Genomic DNA, 18112 nt, shown 5'->3' on the forward strand with positions numbered 1-18112 from the left:
CTCCACACCTCCATCATACAGAGTATTATTACCCCTCCACACCTCCATCATACAGAGTATTATTACCCCTCCACACCTCCATCATACAGAGTATTATTACCCCTCCACACCTCCATCATACAGAGTACTATTACCCCTCCACACCTCCATCATACAGAGTACTATTACCCCTCCACACCTCCATCATACAGAGTACTATTACCCCTCCACACCTCCATCATACAGAGTATTATTACCCCTCCACACCTCCATCATACAGAGTATTATTACCCCTCCACACCTCCATCATACAGAGTATTATTACCCCTCCACACCTCCATCATACAGAGTATTATTACCCCTCCACACCTCCATCATATAGAGTACTATTACCCCTCCATCATACAGAGTATTATTACCCCTCCACACCTCCATCATACAGAGTATTATTACCCCTCCACACCTCCATCATACAGAGTATTATTACCCCTCCAAACCTCCATCATACAGAGTATTATTACCCCTCCACACCTCCATCATATAGAGTACTATTACCCCTCCACACCTCCATCATACAGAGTATTATTACCCCTCCACACCTCCATCATACACAGAGTATTATTATCCCTCCACACCTCCATCATACAGAGTATTATTACCCCTCCACACCTCCATCATACAGAGTATTATTATCCCTCCACACCTCCATCATACAGAGTATTATTACCCCTCCACACCTCCATCATATTACCCCTCCACACCTCCATCATACAGAGTATTATTACCCCTCCACACCTCCATCATACAGAGTATTATTATCCCTCCACACCTCCATCATACAGAGTATTATTACCCCTCCACACCTCCATCATACACAGTATTATTACCCCTCCACACCTCCATCATACACAGTATTATTACCCCTCCACACCTCCATCATACAGAGTATTATTACCCCTCCACACCTCCATCATACAGAGTATTATTACCCCTCCACACCTCCATCATACACAGAGTATTATTACCCCTCCACACCTCCATCATACAGAGTATTATTACCCCTCCACACCTCCATCATACAGAGTATTATTACCCCTCCACACCTCCATCATACAGAGTATTATTACCCCTCCACACCTCCATCATACAGAGTATTATTACCCCTCCACACCTCCATCATACAGAGTATTATTACCCCTCCACACCTCCATCATACAGAGTATTATTACCCCTCCACACCTCCATCATACAGAGTATTATTACCCCTCCACACCTCCATCATACAGAGTACTATTACCCCTCCACACCTCCATCATACAGAGTACTATTACCCCTCCACACCTCCATCATACAGAGTACTATTACCCCTCCACACCTCCATCATACAGAGTATTATTACCCCTCCACACCTCCATCATACAGAGTATTATTACCCCTCCACACCTCCATCATACAGAGTATTATTACCCCTCCACACCTCCATCATACAGAGTATTATTACCCCTCCACACCTCCATCATATAGAGTACTATTACCCCTCCATCATACAGAGTATTATTACCCCTCCACACCTCCATCATACAGAGTATTATTACCCCTCCACACCTCCATCATACAGAGTATTATTACCCCTCCAAACCTCCATCATACAGAGTATTATTACCCCTCCACACCTCCATCATATAGAGTACTATTACCCCTCCACACCTCCATCATACAGAGTATTATTACCCCTCCACACCTCCATCATACACAGAGTATTATTATCCCCTCCACACCTCCATCATACAGAGTATTATTACCCATCCACACCTCCATCATACACAGAGTATTATTACCCCTCTATACATCTCCCTGAGTAATGATTGTTGTTGCTCCAGGTGGGAAGGCGCGGAGCAGTTGCCCCCCCGGATGGTTCTTCTACAAGGCGAATTGCTATGGATACTTCCGATACCCCCTGAGCTGGGCGGAGGCTGAGGTGAGAACGCTCCATTTATTCCTATTACTCCAGGAGAGGGCGGAGTCTCGGGGACTCCAGTATTGATTGGAGGATTAGTGGGTGGAGGTGTGACCTACAACCTGCCAATCAGCCATCACTACCCAACAGTGGGCGGGACCAACCAGTTGCCCAAATTCTTCATCTCACACTGACTCCTCCCACAGGGGCCCCATCTACACCCTGCACAGCCTCTCCCAGGGGCCCCATCTACACCCTGCACAGCCTCTCCCAGGGGCCCCATCTACACCCTGCACAGCCTCTCCCAGGGGCCCCATCTACACCCTGCACAGCCTCTACCAGGGGCCCCATCTACACCCTGCACAGCCTCTCCCAGGGGCCCCATCTACACCCTGCACAGCCTCTCCCAGGGGCACCATCTACACCCTGCACAGCCTCTCCCAGGGGCCCCATCTACACCCTGCACAGCCTCTCCCAGGGGCCCCATTTACACCCTGCACAGCCTCTCTCAGGGGCCCCCATCTACACCCTGCACAGCCTCTCCCAGGGGCCCCATCTACACCCTGCACAGCCTCTCACAGGGGCCCCATCTACACTCTGAACAGCTCTTCTCCCCCTCGGGGCCCCATCTACACTCTGCACAGCTTCCCAGCATTTACATGTACACCCTGCTAGGCCTTTCCAGGGGCCCCATCTCAGTCACCAGTCAGAAGGATGTGCTCTGTACTGTCTGGAAATGTTCCCAGCAGACATTGGGGGGACAATTGCTTTCCAACAGAGGGGCTCCTGCCAATAGTCTATTTCCAGGGGGTGACCACGCAGTTCATTCTGCAGGGAAATCACACAGCGGTGTTGTCACCCTCTGGACAGTCTTAGATTAACTTGTGTTTGAAAGTCTGAATGACAAATAAAACGCAAGTCCAGCTAAGAACCCCCCCTCCCCCATCGTCTATGAACAGTGGCTGGTAGATGGGGATTTAATACAACCGGAGCACTCAGAATCCGGTGCAGCTCTGCATGGCAGCCAATCAGCTTCTAACCTCAGCTCATCCAACTAGGCTTTGACAATAAATCCTGGAAGCTGATTGGTTGTTATGCAGAGCTGCACCAGACTCTGTCTGCACCAGTTATGGGAATCACTCAGTCCTCAATGTTCAGTGGGTGATCAGTGGAAACAATGGTCTCGCATGTGACTCCTCAGGGGTGGGACTAGATGGGGAGGGGCCTCTCTGACTACCTTCTCTCTTCACAGTACGACTGCCAGTCATATGGACATGGAGCACATCTGGCCTCCGTTATGGACTCTGCTGAAGCCGATATCATTGCCTCCCATATCTCCGCCTACCAGAAGAACCAGCCAGTGTGGATTGGACTGCATGACCCTGAGCAGGTGAGAGGAGAGAGATCCGTGGTGGGAGGGGAGATGTCCATGGTGGGAGGAGAGAGATCCGTGGTGGGAGGGGAGATGTCCATGGTGGGAGGAGAGAGAACCGTGGTGGGAGGGGAGATGTCCGTGGTGGGAGGGGAGATGTCCGTGGTGGGAGGAGAGAGATCCATGGTGGGAGGAGAGAGATCCGTGGTGGGAGGAGAGAGATCCGTGGTGGGAGGAGAGAGATCCGTGGTGAGAGGTCCATGGTGGGAGGAGAGAGATCCGTGGTGAGAGGTCCATGGTGGGAGAAGACAGATCTGTGGTGGGAGGAGAGATATCCGTGGTGGGAGGAGAGAGATCCGTGGTGGGAGGAGAGAGATCCGTGGTGGGAGGAGAGAGATCCGTGGTGGGAGGGGAGAGGTCCGTGGTGAGAGGAGAGAGATACGTGGTGGGAGGAGAGAGATACGTGGTGGGAGGAGAGAGATACGTGGTGGGAGGAGAGAGATACATGGTGGGAGGAGAGAGATCCGTGGTGGGAGGGGAGAGATCCGTGGTGGGAGGGGAGAGATCCATGGTGAGAGGAGAGAGATCCGTGGTGAGAGGAGAGAGATCCGTGGTGAGAGGGGAGAGATCCGTGGTGGGAGGGGAGAGATCCGTGGTGGGAGGGGAGAGGTCCGTGGTGGGAGGGGAGAGGTCCGTGGTGGGAGGGGAGAGGTCCGTGGTGGGAGGAGAGAGGTCCGTGGTGGGAGGAGAGAGGTCCGTGGTGGGAGGGGAGATGTCCGTGGTGGGAGGGGAGAGATCCGTGGTGGGAGGGGAGAGATCCGTGGTGGGGAGAGAGATCCGTGTTGGGAGGAGAGAGATCCGTGGTGGGAGGAGAGAGATACGTGGTGGGAGGAGAGAGATACGTGGTGGGAGGAGAGAGATACGTGGTGGGAGGAGAGAGATACGTGGTGGGAGGGGAGAGATCCGTGGTGAGAGGAGAGAGATCCGTGGTGAGAGGAGAGAGATCCGTGGTGGGAGGAGAGAGATCCGTGGTGGGAGGAGAGATCCGTGGTGGGAGGAGAGAGATCCGTGGTGGGAGGAGAGATCCGTGGTGGGAGGAGAGAGATCCGTGGTGAGAGGAGAGAGATCCGTGGTGGGAGGGGAGAGATCCATGGTGGGAGGGGAGAGATCCGTGGTGGGAGGGGAGAGGTCCGTGGTGGGAGGGGAGAGGTCCGTGGTGGGACGAGAGAGATCCGTGGTGGGAGGAGAGATCCGTGGTGGGAGGAGAGAGATCCGTGGTGGGAGGAGAGAGATCCGTGGTGAGAGGTCCATGGTGGGAGAAGACAGATCTGTGGTGGGAGGAGAGAGATCCGTGGTGGGAGGGGAGAGGTCCGTGGTGAGAGGAGAGAGATCTGTGGTGGGAGGAGAGAGATACGTGGTGGGAGGAGAGAGATACGTGGTGGGAGGGGAGAGATCCGTGGTGGGAGGGGAGAGATCCGTGGTGAGAAGAGAGAAATCCGTGGTGGGAGGAGAGAGGTCCGTGGTGGGAGGGGAGAGGTCCGTGGTGGGAGGGGAGAGGTCCGTGGTGGGAGGGGAGAGGTCCGTGGTGGGACGGGAGAGGTCCGTGGTGGGACGGGAGAGGTCCGTGGTGGAACGGGAGAGGTCCGTGGTGGGAGGAGAGAGATCCGTGGTGGGAGGAGAGAGATCCGTGTTGGGAGGGGAGAGATCCGTGGTGGGAAGGGAGAGATCCGTGGTGGGAGGGGAGAGATCCGTGGTGGGAGGAGAGAGATCCGTGGTGGGAGGGGAGAGATCCGTGGTGGGAGGGGGAGAGGTCCGTGGTGGGAGGGGAGAGATCCGTGGTGGGAGGGGAGAGATCCGTGGTGGGAGGGGAGAGATCCGTGGTGGGAGGGGAGATGTCCGTGGTGAGAGGAGAGAGATCCGTGGTGAGAGGGGAGATGTCCGTGGTGAGAGGGGAGATGTCCGTGGTGAGAGGAGAGAGGTCCGTGGTTGGAGGGGAGATATCCGTGGTGGGAGGAGAGAGATCCGTGGTGGGAGGGGAGATGTCCGTGGTGAGAGGGGAGATGTTCGTGGTGGGAGGAGAGAGGTCCGTGGTGGGAGGGGGAGATGTCCGTGGTGGGAGAAGAGAGGTCCGTGGTGGGAGGGGAGATGTCCGTGGTGAGAGGGGAGATGTCCGTGGTGGGAGGAGAGAGATCCGTGGTGAGAGGAGAGAGATCCGTGGTGGGAGGAGAGAGATCCGTGGTGAGAGGTCCATGGTGGGAGGAGAGAGATCCGTGGTGAGAGGTCCATGGTGGGAGGAGAGAGATCCGTGGTGAGAGGTCCATGGTGGGAAAAGACAGATCTGTGGTGGGAGGAGAGAGATCCGTGGTGAGAGGAGAGACATCCGTGGTGGGAGGAGAGACATCCGTGGCTGGAGGAGAGAGATCCGTGGTGGGAGGGGAGAGATCCGTGGTGGGAGGGGAGATGTCCGTGGTGGGAGGGGAGATGTCCGTGGTGAGAGGGGAGATGTCCGTGGTGGGAGGAGAGAGATCCGTGGTGGGAGGGGAGATATCCGTAGTGGGAGGAGACAGATCTGTGGTGGGAGGGGAGATGTCCGTGGTGAGAGGGGAGATGTCCGTGGTGGGAGGGGAGATGTCCGTGGTGGGAGGAGAGAGGTCTGTGGTGGGAGGGGAGATGTCCGTGGTGAGAGGAGAGAGATCCGTGGTGGGAGGGGAGATGTCCGTGGTGAGAGGGGAGATGTCCGTGGTGGGAGGAGAGAGATCCGTGGTGGGAAGGGAGGTATCCGTAGTGGGAGGAGAGATCCGTGGTGGGAGGGGAGATGTCCGTGGTGAGAGGGGAGATGTCCGTGGTGGGAGGAGAGAGATCCGTGGTGGGAGGATAGAGATCCGTGGTGGGAGGGGAGATGTCCGTGGTGGGAGGGGAGATGTCCGTGGTGAGAGGAGAGAGATCCGTGGTGGGAGGGGAGATGTCCGTGGTGAGAGGAGAGAGGTCCGTGGTGGGAGGACCATGGTGAGAGGAGAGAGATCCGTGGTGGGAGGAGAGAGATCCGTGGTGGGAGGAGAGAGATCCGTGGTGGGAGGGGAGAGATCCATGGTGAGAGCAGAGAGATCCGTGGTGGGAGAAGACAGATCTGTGGTGGAAGAGGAGATGTCCGTGGTGAGAGGAGAGAGATCCGTGGTGAGAGAGGTCCATGGTGAGAGGAGAGAGATCCGTGCTGGGAGGGGAGATGTCCGTGGTGAGAGGAGAGAGATCCGTGGTGGGAGGAGAGAGATCCGTGGTGGGAGGAGAGAGATCCGTGGTGGGAAGAGAGAGATCCGTGGTGGGAAGAGAGAGGTCTGTGGTGAGAGGTCTGTGGTGAGAGGAGAGAGATCCATGGTGGGAAGAGAGAGGTCCGTGGTGAGAGGAGACAAATCCGTGGTGGGAGGAGAGATGTCCATGGTGAGAGCAGAGAGATCCATGGTGGGAGGAGAAAGATCCGTGGAGGGAGGAGAGAGATCTGTGGTGGGAGGAGAAAGATCCGTGGTGGGAGGAGAGAGGTCTGTGGTGAGAGGAGAGAGATCCGTGGTGAGAGGAGAGAGATCCGTGGTGAGAAGAGAGAGATCCGTGGTGAGAGGAGAGAGATCCGTGGTGAGAGGAGAGAGATCCGTGGTGAGAGGTGAGAGATCCGTGGTGGGAGAGAGGTCTGTGGTGAGAGGAGACAGATCTGTGGTGAGAGGTCCGTGGTGAGAGGAGAGAGATCCATGGTGAGATGAGAGATGTCCGTGGTGGGAGGGGAGATGACCGTGGTGGGAGGGAAGATGTCCGTGGTGGGAGGAGAGAGATCCGTGGTAGGAGGGGAGAGATCCGTGGTGGGAGGGGAGATGTCCATGGTGGGAGGGGAGTTATCTGTGGTGGGAGGGGAGATCTCCGTGGTGAGAGGGGAGATGTCCGTGGTGGGAGGAGAGAGATCCGTGGTGGGAGGGGAGATGTCCGTGGTGGGAGGAGAAAGATCCGTGGTGAGAGGGGAGATGTCCGTGGTGGGAGGAGAGAGATCCGTGGTGAGAGGAGAGAGGTCTATGTTGTGAGGAGAGATCCGTGGTGAGAGAAGAGATGTCCGTGGTGAGAGTAGAGAGATCCGTAGTTAGAGGTCCGTGCTGAGAGGTGAGAGATCCATGGTGAGAGGACCGTGGTGAGACGAGAGAGAGATCTGTGGTGAGAAATCCGTGGTGAGAGGAGAGATGTCCATGGTGAGAGGAGAGAGAGCCATGGTGAGAGGTCCGTGGTGAGAGGAGAGAGGTCCGTGGTGAGAGGAGAGAGATCCGTGGTGAGAGGTCCGTGGTGAGAGGTCCATGGTGAGAGGAGAGAGATCTGTGGTGAGAGGAGAGAGATCTGTGGTGAGAGGTCCGTGGTGAGAGGAGAGAGGTCCATGGTGAGAGGAGAGAGATCTGTGGTGAGAGGAGAAAGATCCGTGGTGAGAGGTCCGTGGTGAGAGGAGAGAGTCCGTGGTTAGAAGAGAGATGTCCGAGGTGAGAGGAGAGATGTCCGTGGTGAGAGGAGAGATGTCCGTGGTGAGAGGAGAGAGGTCCGTGGTGAGAGGAGAGAGGTCCGTGGTGAGAGGAGAGAGATCCGTGGTGAGAGATCCGTGGTGAGAGGAGAGAGGTCTATGTTGAGAGGAGAGATCCGTGGTGAGAAGAGAGATGTCCATGGTGAGAGGAGAGAGATCCGTGGTGAGAGGTCCGTGGTGAGAGGAGAGAGGTCCGTGGTGAGAGGAGAGAGATCCGTGGTGAGAGGTCCGTGGTGAGAGGAGAGAGATCCGTGGTGAGAGGAGAGAGATCCGTGGTGAGAGGAGAGAGGTCCGTGGTGAGAGTAGAGAGATCCGTAGTTAGAGGTCCGTGCTGAGAGGTGAGAGATCCATGGTGAGAGGACCGTGGTGAGACGAGAGAGAGATCTGTGGTGAGAGGTCCATGGTGAGAGGTCCGTGGTGAGAGGAGAGATGTCCATGGTGAGAAGAGAGAGATCCGTGGTGAGAGGTCCGTGGTGAGAGGAGAGAGGTCCGTGGTGAGAGGAGAGAGGTCTATGGTGAGAGGAGAGAGGTCCATGGTGAGAGGAGAGAGATCTGTGATAGGAGGAGAGAGATCTGTGGTGAGAGGTCCGTGGTGAGAGGAGAGAGGTCCATGGTGAGAGGAGAGAGATCCGTGGTGAGGGGAGAGAGATCCGTGGTGAGGGGAGAAAGATCCGTGGTGAGGGGAGAAAGATCCGTGGTGAGAGGTCCTTGGTGAGAGGAGAGAGGTCCGTGGTGAGAGGAGAGAGATCCATGGTGTCCGTGGTGAGAGGATAGAGATCTGTAATGGATAAGTCAGGAACACAATGCTGCAGAGTGGAATAGGATTGGTGTGGTAGTACCACAGAAGAAGTCAGTGATTCCGACTCGCTGGGTAAAAGGGAAAATGCTGTAACATTAACCTTCGCAACCCCTACACACAGCTCAGATGTATATTTGGGGGCCCCCCCCCCCACACAGCTCAGATGTATATTTGGGGGGACCCCACACACAGCTCAGATGTATATTTGGGGGGACCCCACACACAGCTCAGATGTATATTTGGGGGGACCCCACACACAGCTCAGATGTATATTTGGGGGCCCCCCCCACACAGCTCAGATGTATATTTGGGGGCCCCCCCACACAGCTCAGATGCATATTTGGGGGCCCTCCCACACAGCTCAGATGGATATTTGGGGGCCCCCCCACACAGCTCAGATGGATATTTGGGGGGACCCCCACACAGCTCAGATGTATATTTGGGGGCCCCCCCCACACAGCTCAGATGTATATTTGGGGGCCCCCCACACAGCTCAGATGCATATTTGGGGGCCCTCCCACACAGCTCAGATGGATATTTAGGGGCCCCCCCACACAGCTCAGATGGATATTTGGAGGGACCCCCCACACAGCTCAGATGTATATTTGGGGGCCCCCCCCACACAGCTCAGATGTATATTTGGGGGCCCCCCCACACAGCTCAGATGGATATTTGGGGGCCCCCCACACAGCTCAGATGGATATTTGGAGGGACCCCCCACACAGCTCAGATGTATATTTGGGGGCCCCCCCCCACACAGCTCAGATGTATATTTGGGGGGCCCCCCACACAGCTCAGATGCATATTTGGGGGCCCTCCCACACAGCTCAGATGGATATTTAGGGGCCCCCCCACACAGCTCAGATGGATATTTGGGGGGACCCCCCGCACAGCTGACGCTTTGTCTTTCTTCGTCCATGGTCTCCACATAGAACGGTCGCTGGAAGTGGAACGATGGCTCCATGTACAATTACCGCTCCTGGTTGCCGAATCAGCCGGACAACAACAAGAAGGAGGAGCACTGCGGAGAGCTGTCCTGTATAGAGAGTACGTAGAAAACGAAGGGTGTCTGGGCGGGGCCTGTCTTTTGGGGGTGCTTTGATTACCAAACTTCCCTGCTTTTTCTGGATGAACGGGTTCCAGCGGAGCACTTGTTGGATTGGGTAATGAATCCTGCAAGGACCGGGAGGCAGCCAATGAGGGTGGTGATTGTTGTAGGACGGAGAGGTCATTCCTGTGAAGGGGTCCCATGTGGCACAGAAGGACCCAGAATTCCATATATGGGGGAGGTGATGGGGAAACCCCATTGGCTGGATCCCCTCCAATACACAGCGAAGGCGCACAGATAACCACGCTCCGTCCAGGTGGGTCAATAATGACGTCCATCTCTTTCTTCCAGAGTTCATAAAGTGGAATGACAGCAACTGCAAGCTGGTCAAACACTACGTGTGCAAATACAAACCGTGATCCCTGGTGGAGGACCGGAGAAGACGCTCCATGTGCCAGACGTGTGCCGAGAGCCCATCGCTCGTCAATGGTCATCTATGGTCATCATTGCTCATCTGTGGTCATCAATGGTCATTTGTTGTCATCAATGGTCATCATTGGTCACCTATGGTCATCAATGGTCACCTATGGTCATCAATGGTCATCAATGTTCCTCACTGATCCTCACTGGTCGTCTAGGGTCATCATTGATCCTCACTGGTCATCTCTGGTCACCTATGGTCATCTGTGGTCATCACTGATCCTCACTGGTCATCTGTGGTCATCAATGGTCATTTGTTGTCATCAATGGTCATCATTGGTCACCTATGGTCATCATGGTCATCACTGATCCTCACTGGTCATCATTGGTCACCTATGGTCATCAATGGTCACCTATGATCATCTATGGTCATCAATGTTCCTCATTGATCCTCACTGGTCATCATTGATCCTCATTGGTCACCTATGGTCATCTGTGGTCATCACTGATCCTCACTGGTCATCTATGGTCATCATTGGTCACCTATGCATCATCTATGGTCATCATTGGTCACCTATGACCATCTACAGTCATCAATCATCATCATTGATCCTCACTGGTCATCTATGGTCACTGGTCACCTATGATCATCTACAGTCATCAATCATCATCATTGATCCTCACTGGTCATCTATGGTCACTGGTCACCTATGATCATCTACAGTCATCAATGGTTATCATTGGTCATCTATGTTCATTTATGGTCACCATCTGTCATCTATGGTCATCATTGATCTTCACTGCTCATCTATGGTCATCAATGGTCATCATTAGTCACCTATGATCATCTACAGTCATCATCTGTCATCTATGGTCATCATCTGTCATCAGTGGTCATCATCTGTCATCAGTGGTCATCATCGGTCCTACAAAACGTCTTCCCGTGTAACAATCCCGACATTGAAATAAAGATTTTTTTTGTTCATGACTTGTCCTCCTCATGTATACAGGGAGGTCTGGAAGACAGGCCCAGAGCTTCACAGATAAAGCCACCCATCAGAGAACCCCACAGTCACCGCTCCTCATACACAGAGAGGACCCCACAGTCACCGCTCCTCATACATAGAAAGGACCCCACAGTCACTGCTCCTAATACATAGAAAGGACCCCACAGTCACCGCTCCTCATACACAGAGAGGACCCCACAGTCTCCACTCCTCATACACAGAGAGGACCCCACAGTCACCGCTCCTCAAAAACAGAGAGGGCCTCACAGTCACCGCTCCTCATACACAGAGAGGACCCCAAAGTCACCGCTCCTCATACACAGAGAGGACCCCACAGTCACCGCTCCTCATACACAGAGAGGACCCCACAGTCACCGCTCCTCATACACAGAGAGGACCCCACAGTCTCCACTCCTCATACACAGAGAGGACCCCACAGTCACCGCTCCTCAAAAACAGAGAGGGCCTCACAGTCACCGCTCCTCATACACAGAGAGGACCCCGCAGTCACCGCTCCTCATACACATAGAGGATCCCACATTCACTGCTCCTCATACACAGAGAGGACCCCACAGTCACCACTCCTCATACACAGAGAGGACCCCACAGTCACCGCTCCTCATACACAGAGAGGACCCCACAGTCACCACTCCTCATACACAGAGAGGACCCCACAGTCACCACTCCTCATACACAGAGAGGACCCCACAGTCACCGCTCCTCATACACAGAGAGGACCCCGCAGTCACCGCTCCTCATACACATAGAGGATCCCACATTCACCGCTCCTCATACACAGAGAAACCACACAGTCTCCACTCCTCATACACAGAGAGTACCCCACAGTCACCGCTCCTCATACACAGAGAGGACCCCACAGTCACCACTCCTCATACACAGAGAGGACCCCGCAGTCACCGCTCCTCATACACATAGAGGATCCCACATTCACTGCTCCTCATACACAGAGAGGACCCCACAGTCACCACTCCTCATACACAGAGAGGACCCCACAGTCACCGCTCCTCATACACAGAGAGGACCCCACAGTCACCACTCCTCATACACAGAGAGGACCCCGCAGTCACCGCTCCTCATACACATAGAGGACCCCACAGTCACCACTCCTCATACACAGAGAGGACCCCACAGTCACCGCTCCTCATACACAGAGAGGACCCCACATTCACTGCTCCTCATACACAGAGAGGACCCCACAGTCACCACTCCTCATACACAGAGAGGACCCCACAGTCACCGCTCCTCATACACAGAGAGGACCCCGCAGTCACCGCTCCTCATACACATAGAGGATCCCACATTCACCGCTCCTCATACACAGAGAAACCACACAGTCTCCACTCCTCATACACAGAGAGTACCCCACAGTCACCGCTCCTCATACACAGAGAGGACCCCACAGTCACCGCTCCTCATACACAGAGAGGACCCCACAGTCACCGCTCCTCATACACAGAGAGGACCCCACAGTCTCCACTCCTCATACACAGAGAGGACCCCACAGTCACCGCTCCTCAAAAACAGAGAGGGCCTCACAGTCACCGCTCCTCATACACAGAGAGGACCCCGCAGTCACCGCTCCTCATACACATAGAGGATCCCACATTCACTGCTCCTCATACACAGAGAGGACCCCACAGTCACCACTCCTCATACACAGAGAGGACCCCACAGTCACCGCTCCTCATACACAGAGAGGACCCCACAGTCACCACTCCTCATACACAGAGAGGACCCCACAGTCACCACTCCTCATACACAGAGAGGACCCCACAGTCACCGCTCCTCATACACAGAGAGGACCCCGCAGTCACCGCTCCTCATACACATAGAGGATCCCACATTCACCGCTCCTCATACACAGAGAAACCACACAGTCTCCACTCCTCATACACAGAGAGTACCCCACAGTCACCGCTCCTCATACACAGAGAGGACCCCACAGTCACCACTCCTCATACACAGAGAGGACCCCGCAGTCACCGCTCCTCATACACATAGAGGATCCCACATTCACTGCTCCTCATACACAGAGAGGACCCCACAGTCACCACTCCTCATACACAGAGAGGACCCCACAGTCACCGCTCCTCATACACAGAGAGGACCCCACAGTCACCACTCCTCATACACAGAGAGGACCCCGCAGTCACCGCTCCTCATACACATAGAGGACCCCACAGTCACCACTCCTCATACACAGAGAGGACCCCACAGTCACCGCTCCTCATACACAGAGAGGACCCCACATTCACTGCTCCTCATACACAGAGAGGACCCCACAGTCACCACTCCTCATACACAGAGAGGACCCCACAGTCACCGCTCCTCATACACAGAGAGGACCCCGCAGTCACCGCTCCTCATACACATAGAGGATCCCACATTCACCGCTCCTCATACACAGAGAAACCACACAGTCTCCACTCCTCATACACAGAGAGTACCCCACAGTCACCGCTCCTCATACACAGAGAGGACCCCACAGTCACCACTCCTCATACACAGAGAGGACCCCGCAGTCACCGCTCCTCATACACATAGAGGATCCCACATTCACTGCTCCTCATACACAGAGAGGACCCCACAGTCACCACTCCTCATACACAGAGAGGACCCCACAGTCACCGCTCCTCATACACAGAGAGGACCCCACAGTCACCACTCCTCATACACAGAGAGGACCCCGCAGTCACCGCTCCTCATACACATAGAGGATCCCACATTCACTGCTCCTCATACACAGAGAGGACCCCACAGTCACCACTCCTCATACACAGAGAGGACCCCACAGTCACCGCTCCTCATACACAGAGAGGACCCCGCAGTCACCGCTCCTCATACACATAGAGGATCCCACATTCACTGCTCCTCATACACAGAGAGGACCCCACAGTCACCACTCCTCATACACAGAGAGGACCCCACAGTCACCGCTCCTCATACACAGAGAGGACCCCGCAGTCACCGCTCCTCATACACATAGAGGATCCCACATTCACCGCTCCTCATACACAGAGAAACCACACAGTCTCCACTCCTCATACACAGAGAGTACCCCACAGTCACCGCTCCTCATACACAGAGAGGACCCCACAGTCACCACTCCTCATACACAGAGAGGACCCCGCAGTCACCGCTCCTCATACACATAGAGGATCCCACATTCACTGCTCCTCATACACAGAGAGGACCCCACAGTCACCACTCCTCATACACAGAGAGGACCCCACAGTCACCGCTCCTCATACACAGAGAGGACCCCACAGTCACCACTCCTCATACACAGAGAGGACCCCGCAGTCACCGCTCCTCATACACATAGAGGATCCCACATTCACTGCTCCTCATACACAGAGAGGACCCCACAGTCACCACTCCTCATACACAGAGAGGACCCCACAGTCACCGCTCCTCATACACAGAGAGGACCCCGCAGTCACCGCTCCTCATACACATAGAGGATCCCACATTCACCGCTCCTCATACACAGAGAAACCACACAGTCTCCACTCCTCATACACAGAGAGTACCCCACAGTCACCGCTCCTCATACACAGAGAGGACCCCACAGTCACCACTCCTCATACACAGAGAGGACCCCGCAGTCACCGCTCCTCATACACATAGAGGATCCCACATTCACTGCTCCTCATACACAGAGAGGACCCCACAGTCACCACTCCTCATACACAGAGAGGACCCCACAGTCACCGCTCCTCATACACAGAGAGGACCCCACAGTCACCACTCCTCATACACAGAGAGGACCCCGCAGTCACCGCTCCTCATACACATAGAGGATCCCACATTCACTGCTCCTCATACACAGAGAGGACCCCACAGTCACCACTCCTCATACACAGAGAGGACCCCACAGTCACCGCTCCTCATACACAGAGAGGACCCCGCAGTCACCGCTCCTCATACACATAGAGGATCCCACATTCACTGCTCCTCATACACAGAGAGGACCCCGCAGTCACCACTCCTCATACATAGAGAGGACCCCCCAGTGACCACTCCTCATACACAGAACAGACCCCACTCCTCATACACAGAGAGAACCCCACAGTCACCACTCTTCACACACAGAGAAGACCCCACAGCCACCCCTCCTCATACACAGGGATGAGTTTGGGATCAGTAGAAGCCCAGTCACGGGTTCAGGAATGGGGATGAGTTTCGGGATCGGTAGAAGCCCAGTCCCGGGTTCAGGGATTGCAGAGGAGTTTTGGGATCGGAAGAAGCCCAGTCCGGGGTTCGGGGATCATGTAGGAGTTTCAGGATCGGTAGAAGCCTAGTCCTGGGTTCAGGAATTGCGGCAGAGTTTCAGGATCGGTAGAAGACCAGTCCCGGGTTCAGGAATTGCGGCAGAGTTTCAGGATCGGTAGAAGACCAGTCCCGGGTTCAGGGATTGTGGAGGAGTTTCAGGATCGGTAGAAGCCCAGTCCCAGCTTCAGGGATCGCAAGGCGTTTCAGGATCGGTAGAAGCCCAGTCCCGGGTTAAGGGATCGAGGAGGAGTTTCGGGATCGGTAGAAGCCCAGTCCCAGTATCAGGGATCGTGGAGGAGTTTCGGGATCGGGAGAAGCCCAGTTCCGGGATAAGGGATCTTGGAGGAGTTTCGGGATCGGTAGAAGCTCAGTCCCGGGGTAAGGGAACGGGGAGGAGTTCCGGGATTGGTAGAAGCCCAGTCCCGGATTCAGCAATAGCGGATAAGTTTTGGGATCGGCAGAAGCCCAGTCTCGGGTTCAGGAACCGGGGATGCGTTTCGGGATTGGTAGAAGCTCAGTCCCAATGTCAGGGAATGGGGAGGAGCTTCGGGATCGGTAGAAGCCCAGTCCCGGATTCAGCAATAGCGGATAAGTTTCGGGATCGGCAGAAGCCCAGTCTCGGGTTCAGGAACCAGGGATGCGTTTCGGGATTGGTAGAAGCTCAGTCCCAATGTCAGGGAATGGGGAGGAGCTTCGGGATCGGTAGAAGCCCAGTCCCGGATTCAGCAATAGCGGATAAGTTTCGGGATCAGCAAAAGCCCAGTCTTGGGTTCAGGAACGGGGAGGAGTTTCAGGATCAGTAGAAGCCCAGGCCTGGGTTCAGGAAATGGGGAGGAGCTTCGGGTTTCGGAATTTGGAGGATTACCCAGAATGCAGTGTGTAGGCGTGGTCTGGTCACATGATTGTCTTGTGACCCCTCCCCCTATAGACTGGGGAGGGTGTTCGGGGGTGGAGTTGGTGTGATGAGACGTGTGCGGGGTCCATGTATGAGGAGCGGTGACTGTGGGAAGGGGGCCCCTGTCAGGTCATATCACCATCTGTATCTCCGGTATAAGATTCTGGTGAGGGACAGAACAGGAAGTGAAGGGAAATCGTCCAATGGGGACACCCCGGGATTCCCTGTCACTGAGGTGGGTAATGGGTCAGGAAGGAGGAGGGGGGGTCACGTGGGAGGCAATGCTATATCCGAACTCATTGGTTGGAGAAGAACCAGATTCCTCGTCTCTTCTGACATAGGCTACAACAGACATGATGGTGGGCGGAGAGTGGTAGTGTGGCCCCGCCCCTGCATTTTCCTATCATGCCTCTGGCCTGATCCCGCCTCTCATCTGATCTATGGAGGCGTGGCCTTCTTACTGGCGCGCCGGGCTGGCTATTTTTAATGGATTTGATTGGCTATCCCGTCCGAGCTCCAACCCCCCTCATGGCCTCATTCTATTGAATTGAACTTTTAGCCAGAAGCTCCGCCTTCTGGGTGTTGAAAAGCTGTTTCCGGTGACCAGCGGGGTACTTCCGCCCGTAACCAGGATGGAGGACAAGTTGTCACGTGATTCGAGCGGGAAGTTCGAATGTCACAAGAAACCGGAAGTGGCCGGAGAGATTCCGCGAGAGCGGTGAGTGAGGCGGTTCTTCACCGAGTGACCGGGAGAGCCGGGAGTGGGAGGAGACCTGTACGGGGGAGGAGACGAGGTTGGAGGGAAGATTGTGTACAGCGGATGGCGGGGACAGATTAGAATGGGGCCCATGGTGGGGGTCAGGGGTCATGGTCGGGGTTGGGTGGGTCATAGAATTTTACTCGGAGGGGGTGGGGAGAGAAGCTCCGCCCCCCAACTGTTCATCCCAACCAGTAATAATGAGATGAACAATCATGTAGCAAGTGAAGATGGTCATCGAATGTTGGGGGGAGGAGGGGGTCATCGAATGTTGGGGGGGAGGAGGGGCCCCCCAGTACAATGGTGGGGGGTGGAAGGAGGGGGCCCCCCAGTACAATGGCGGGGGGTGGGAGGAAGGGGCCCCCCAGTACAATGGCGGGGGGTGGGAAGAAGGGGCCCCCCAGTACAATGGCGGGGGGGTGGGAGGAGGGGCCCCCCAGTACAATGGCGGGGGGTGGGAAGAAGGGGCCCCCCAGTACAATGGCGGGGGGTGGGAAGAAGGGGCCCCCCAGTACAATGGCGGGGGGTGGGAAGAAGGGGCCCCCCAGTACAATGGCGGGGGGTGGGAGGAGGGGCCCCCCAGTACAATGGCGGGGGGTGGGAAGAAGGGGCCCCCCAGTACAATGGCGGGGGGTGGGAGGAAGGGGCCCCCCAGTACAATGGCGGGGGGTGGGAAGAAGGGGCCCCCCAGTACAATGGCGGGGGGTGGGAAGAAGGGGCCCCCCAGTACAATGGCGGGGGGTGGGAGGAGGGGCCCCCCAGTACAATGGCAGAGGAAGGGGCCCCCAGTACAATGGCGGGGGGTGGGAGGAAGGGGCCCCCCAGTACAATGGGGGGGTGGGAGGAGGGGGCCCCCAATACAATGGTGGGAGGAGGTGGCCCCCAGTACAATGGTGGGGGGGTGGGAGGAGGGGCCCCCCAGTACAATGGTGGGGGGGTGGGAGGAGGGGGCCCCCAGTACAATGGTGGGGGGGTGGAAGGAGGGGCCCCCAGTACAATGGTGGGGGGGTGGAAGGAGGGGCCCCCCAGTACAATGGCGGGG

At 55.8% G+C, this 18112-nt stretch overlaps 1 protein-coding gene across 1 annotated transcript; it reads left to right on the plus strand.

Moving 5' to 3' along the window:
* Nucleotides 1–1856: 1856 nt before the first annotated feature.
* LOC149427148 (regenerating islet-derived protein 4-like) lies at nt 1857–11100 on the plus strand. The gene is made up of 4 exons (XM_089668211.1): nt 1857–1957; nt 3189–3326; nt 9580–9694; nt 10047–11100. Exons 2-4 carry the CDS (start codon nt 3234–3236, stop codon nt 10112–10114), a joined length of 276 nt encoding a protein of 91 aa, XP_089524337.1. The 5' UTR covers nt 1857–1957; nt 3189–3233; the 3' UTR covers nt 10115–11100.
* Nucleotides 11101–18112: the final 7012 nt, after the last annotated feature.

This window comes from Staurois parvus, unplaced genomic scaffold (assembly GCF_062004578.1).
Source record: "Staurois parvus isolate SC_StPar_1 unplaced genomic scaffold, SC_StPar_1.0 ptg003967l, whole genome shotgun sequence".
In the NCBI taxonomy this organism is placed as follows: Eukaryota; Metazoa; Chordata; class Amphibia; order Anura; family Ranidae; genus Staurois; species Staurois parvus.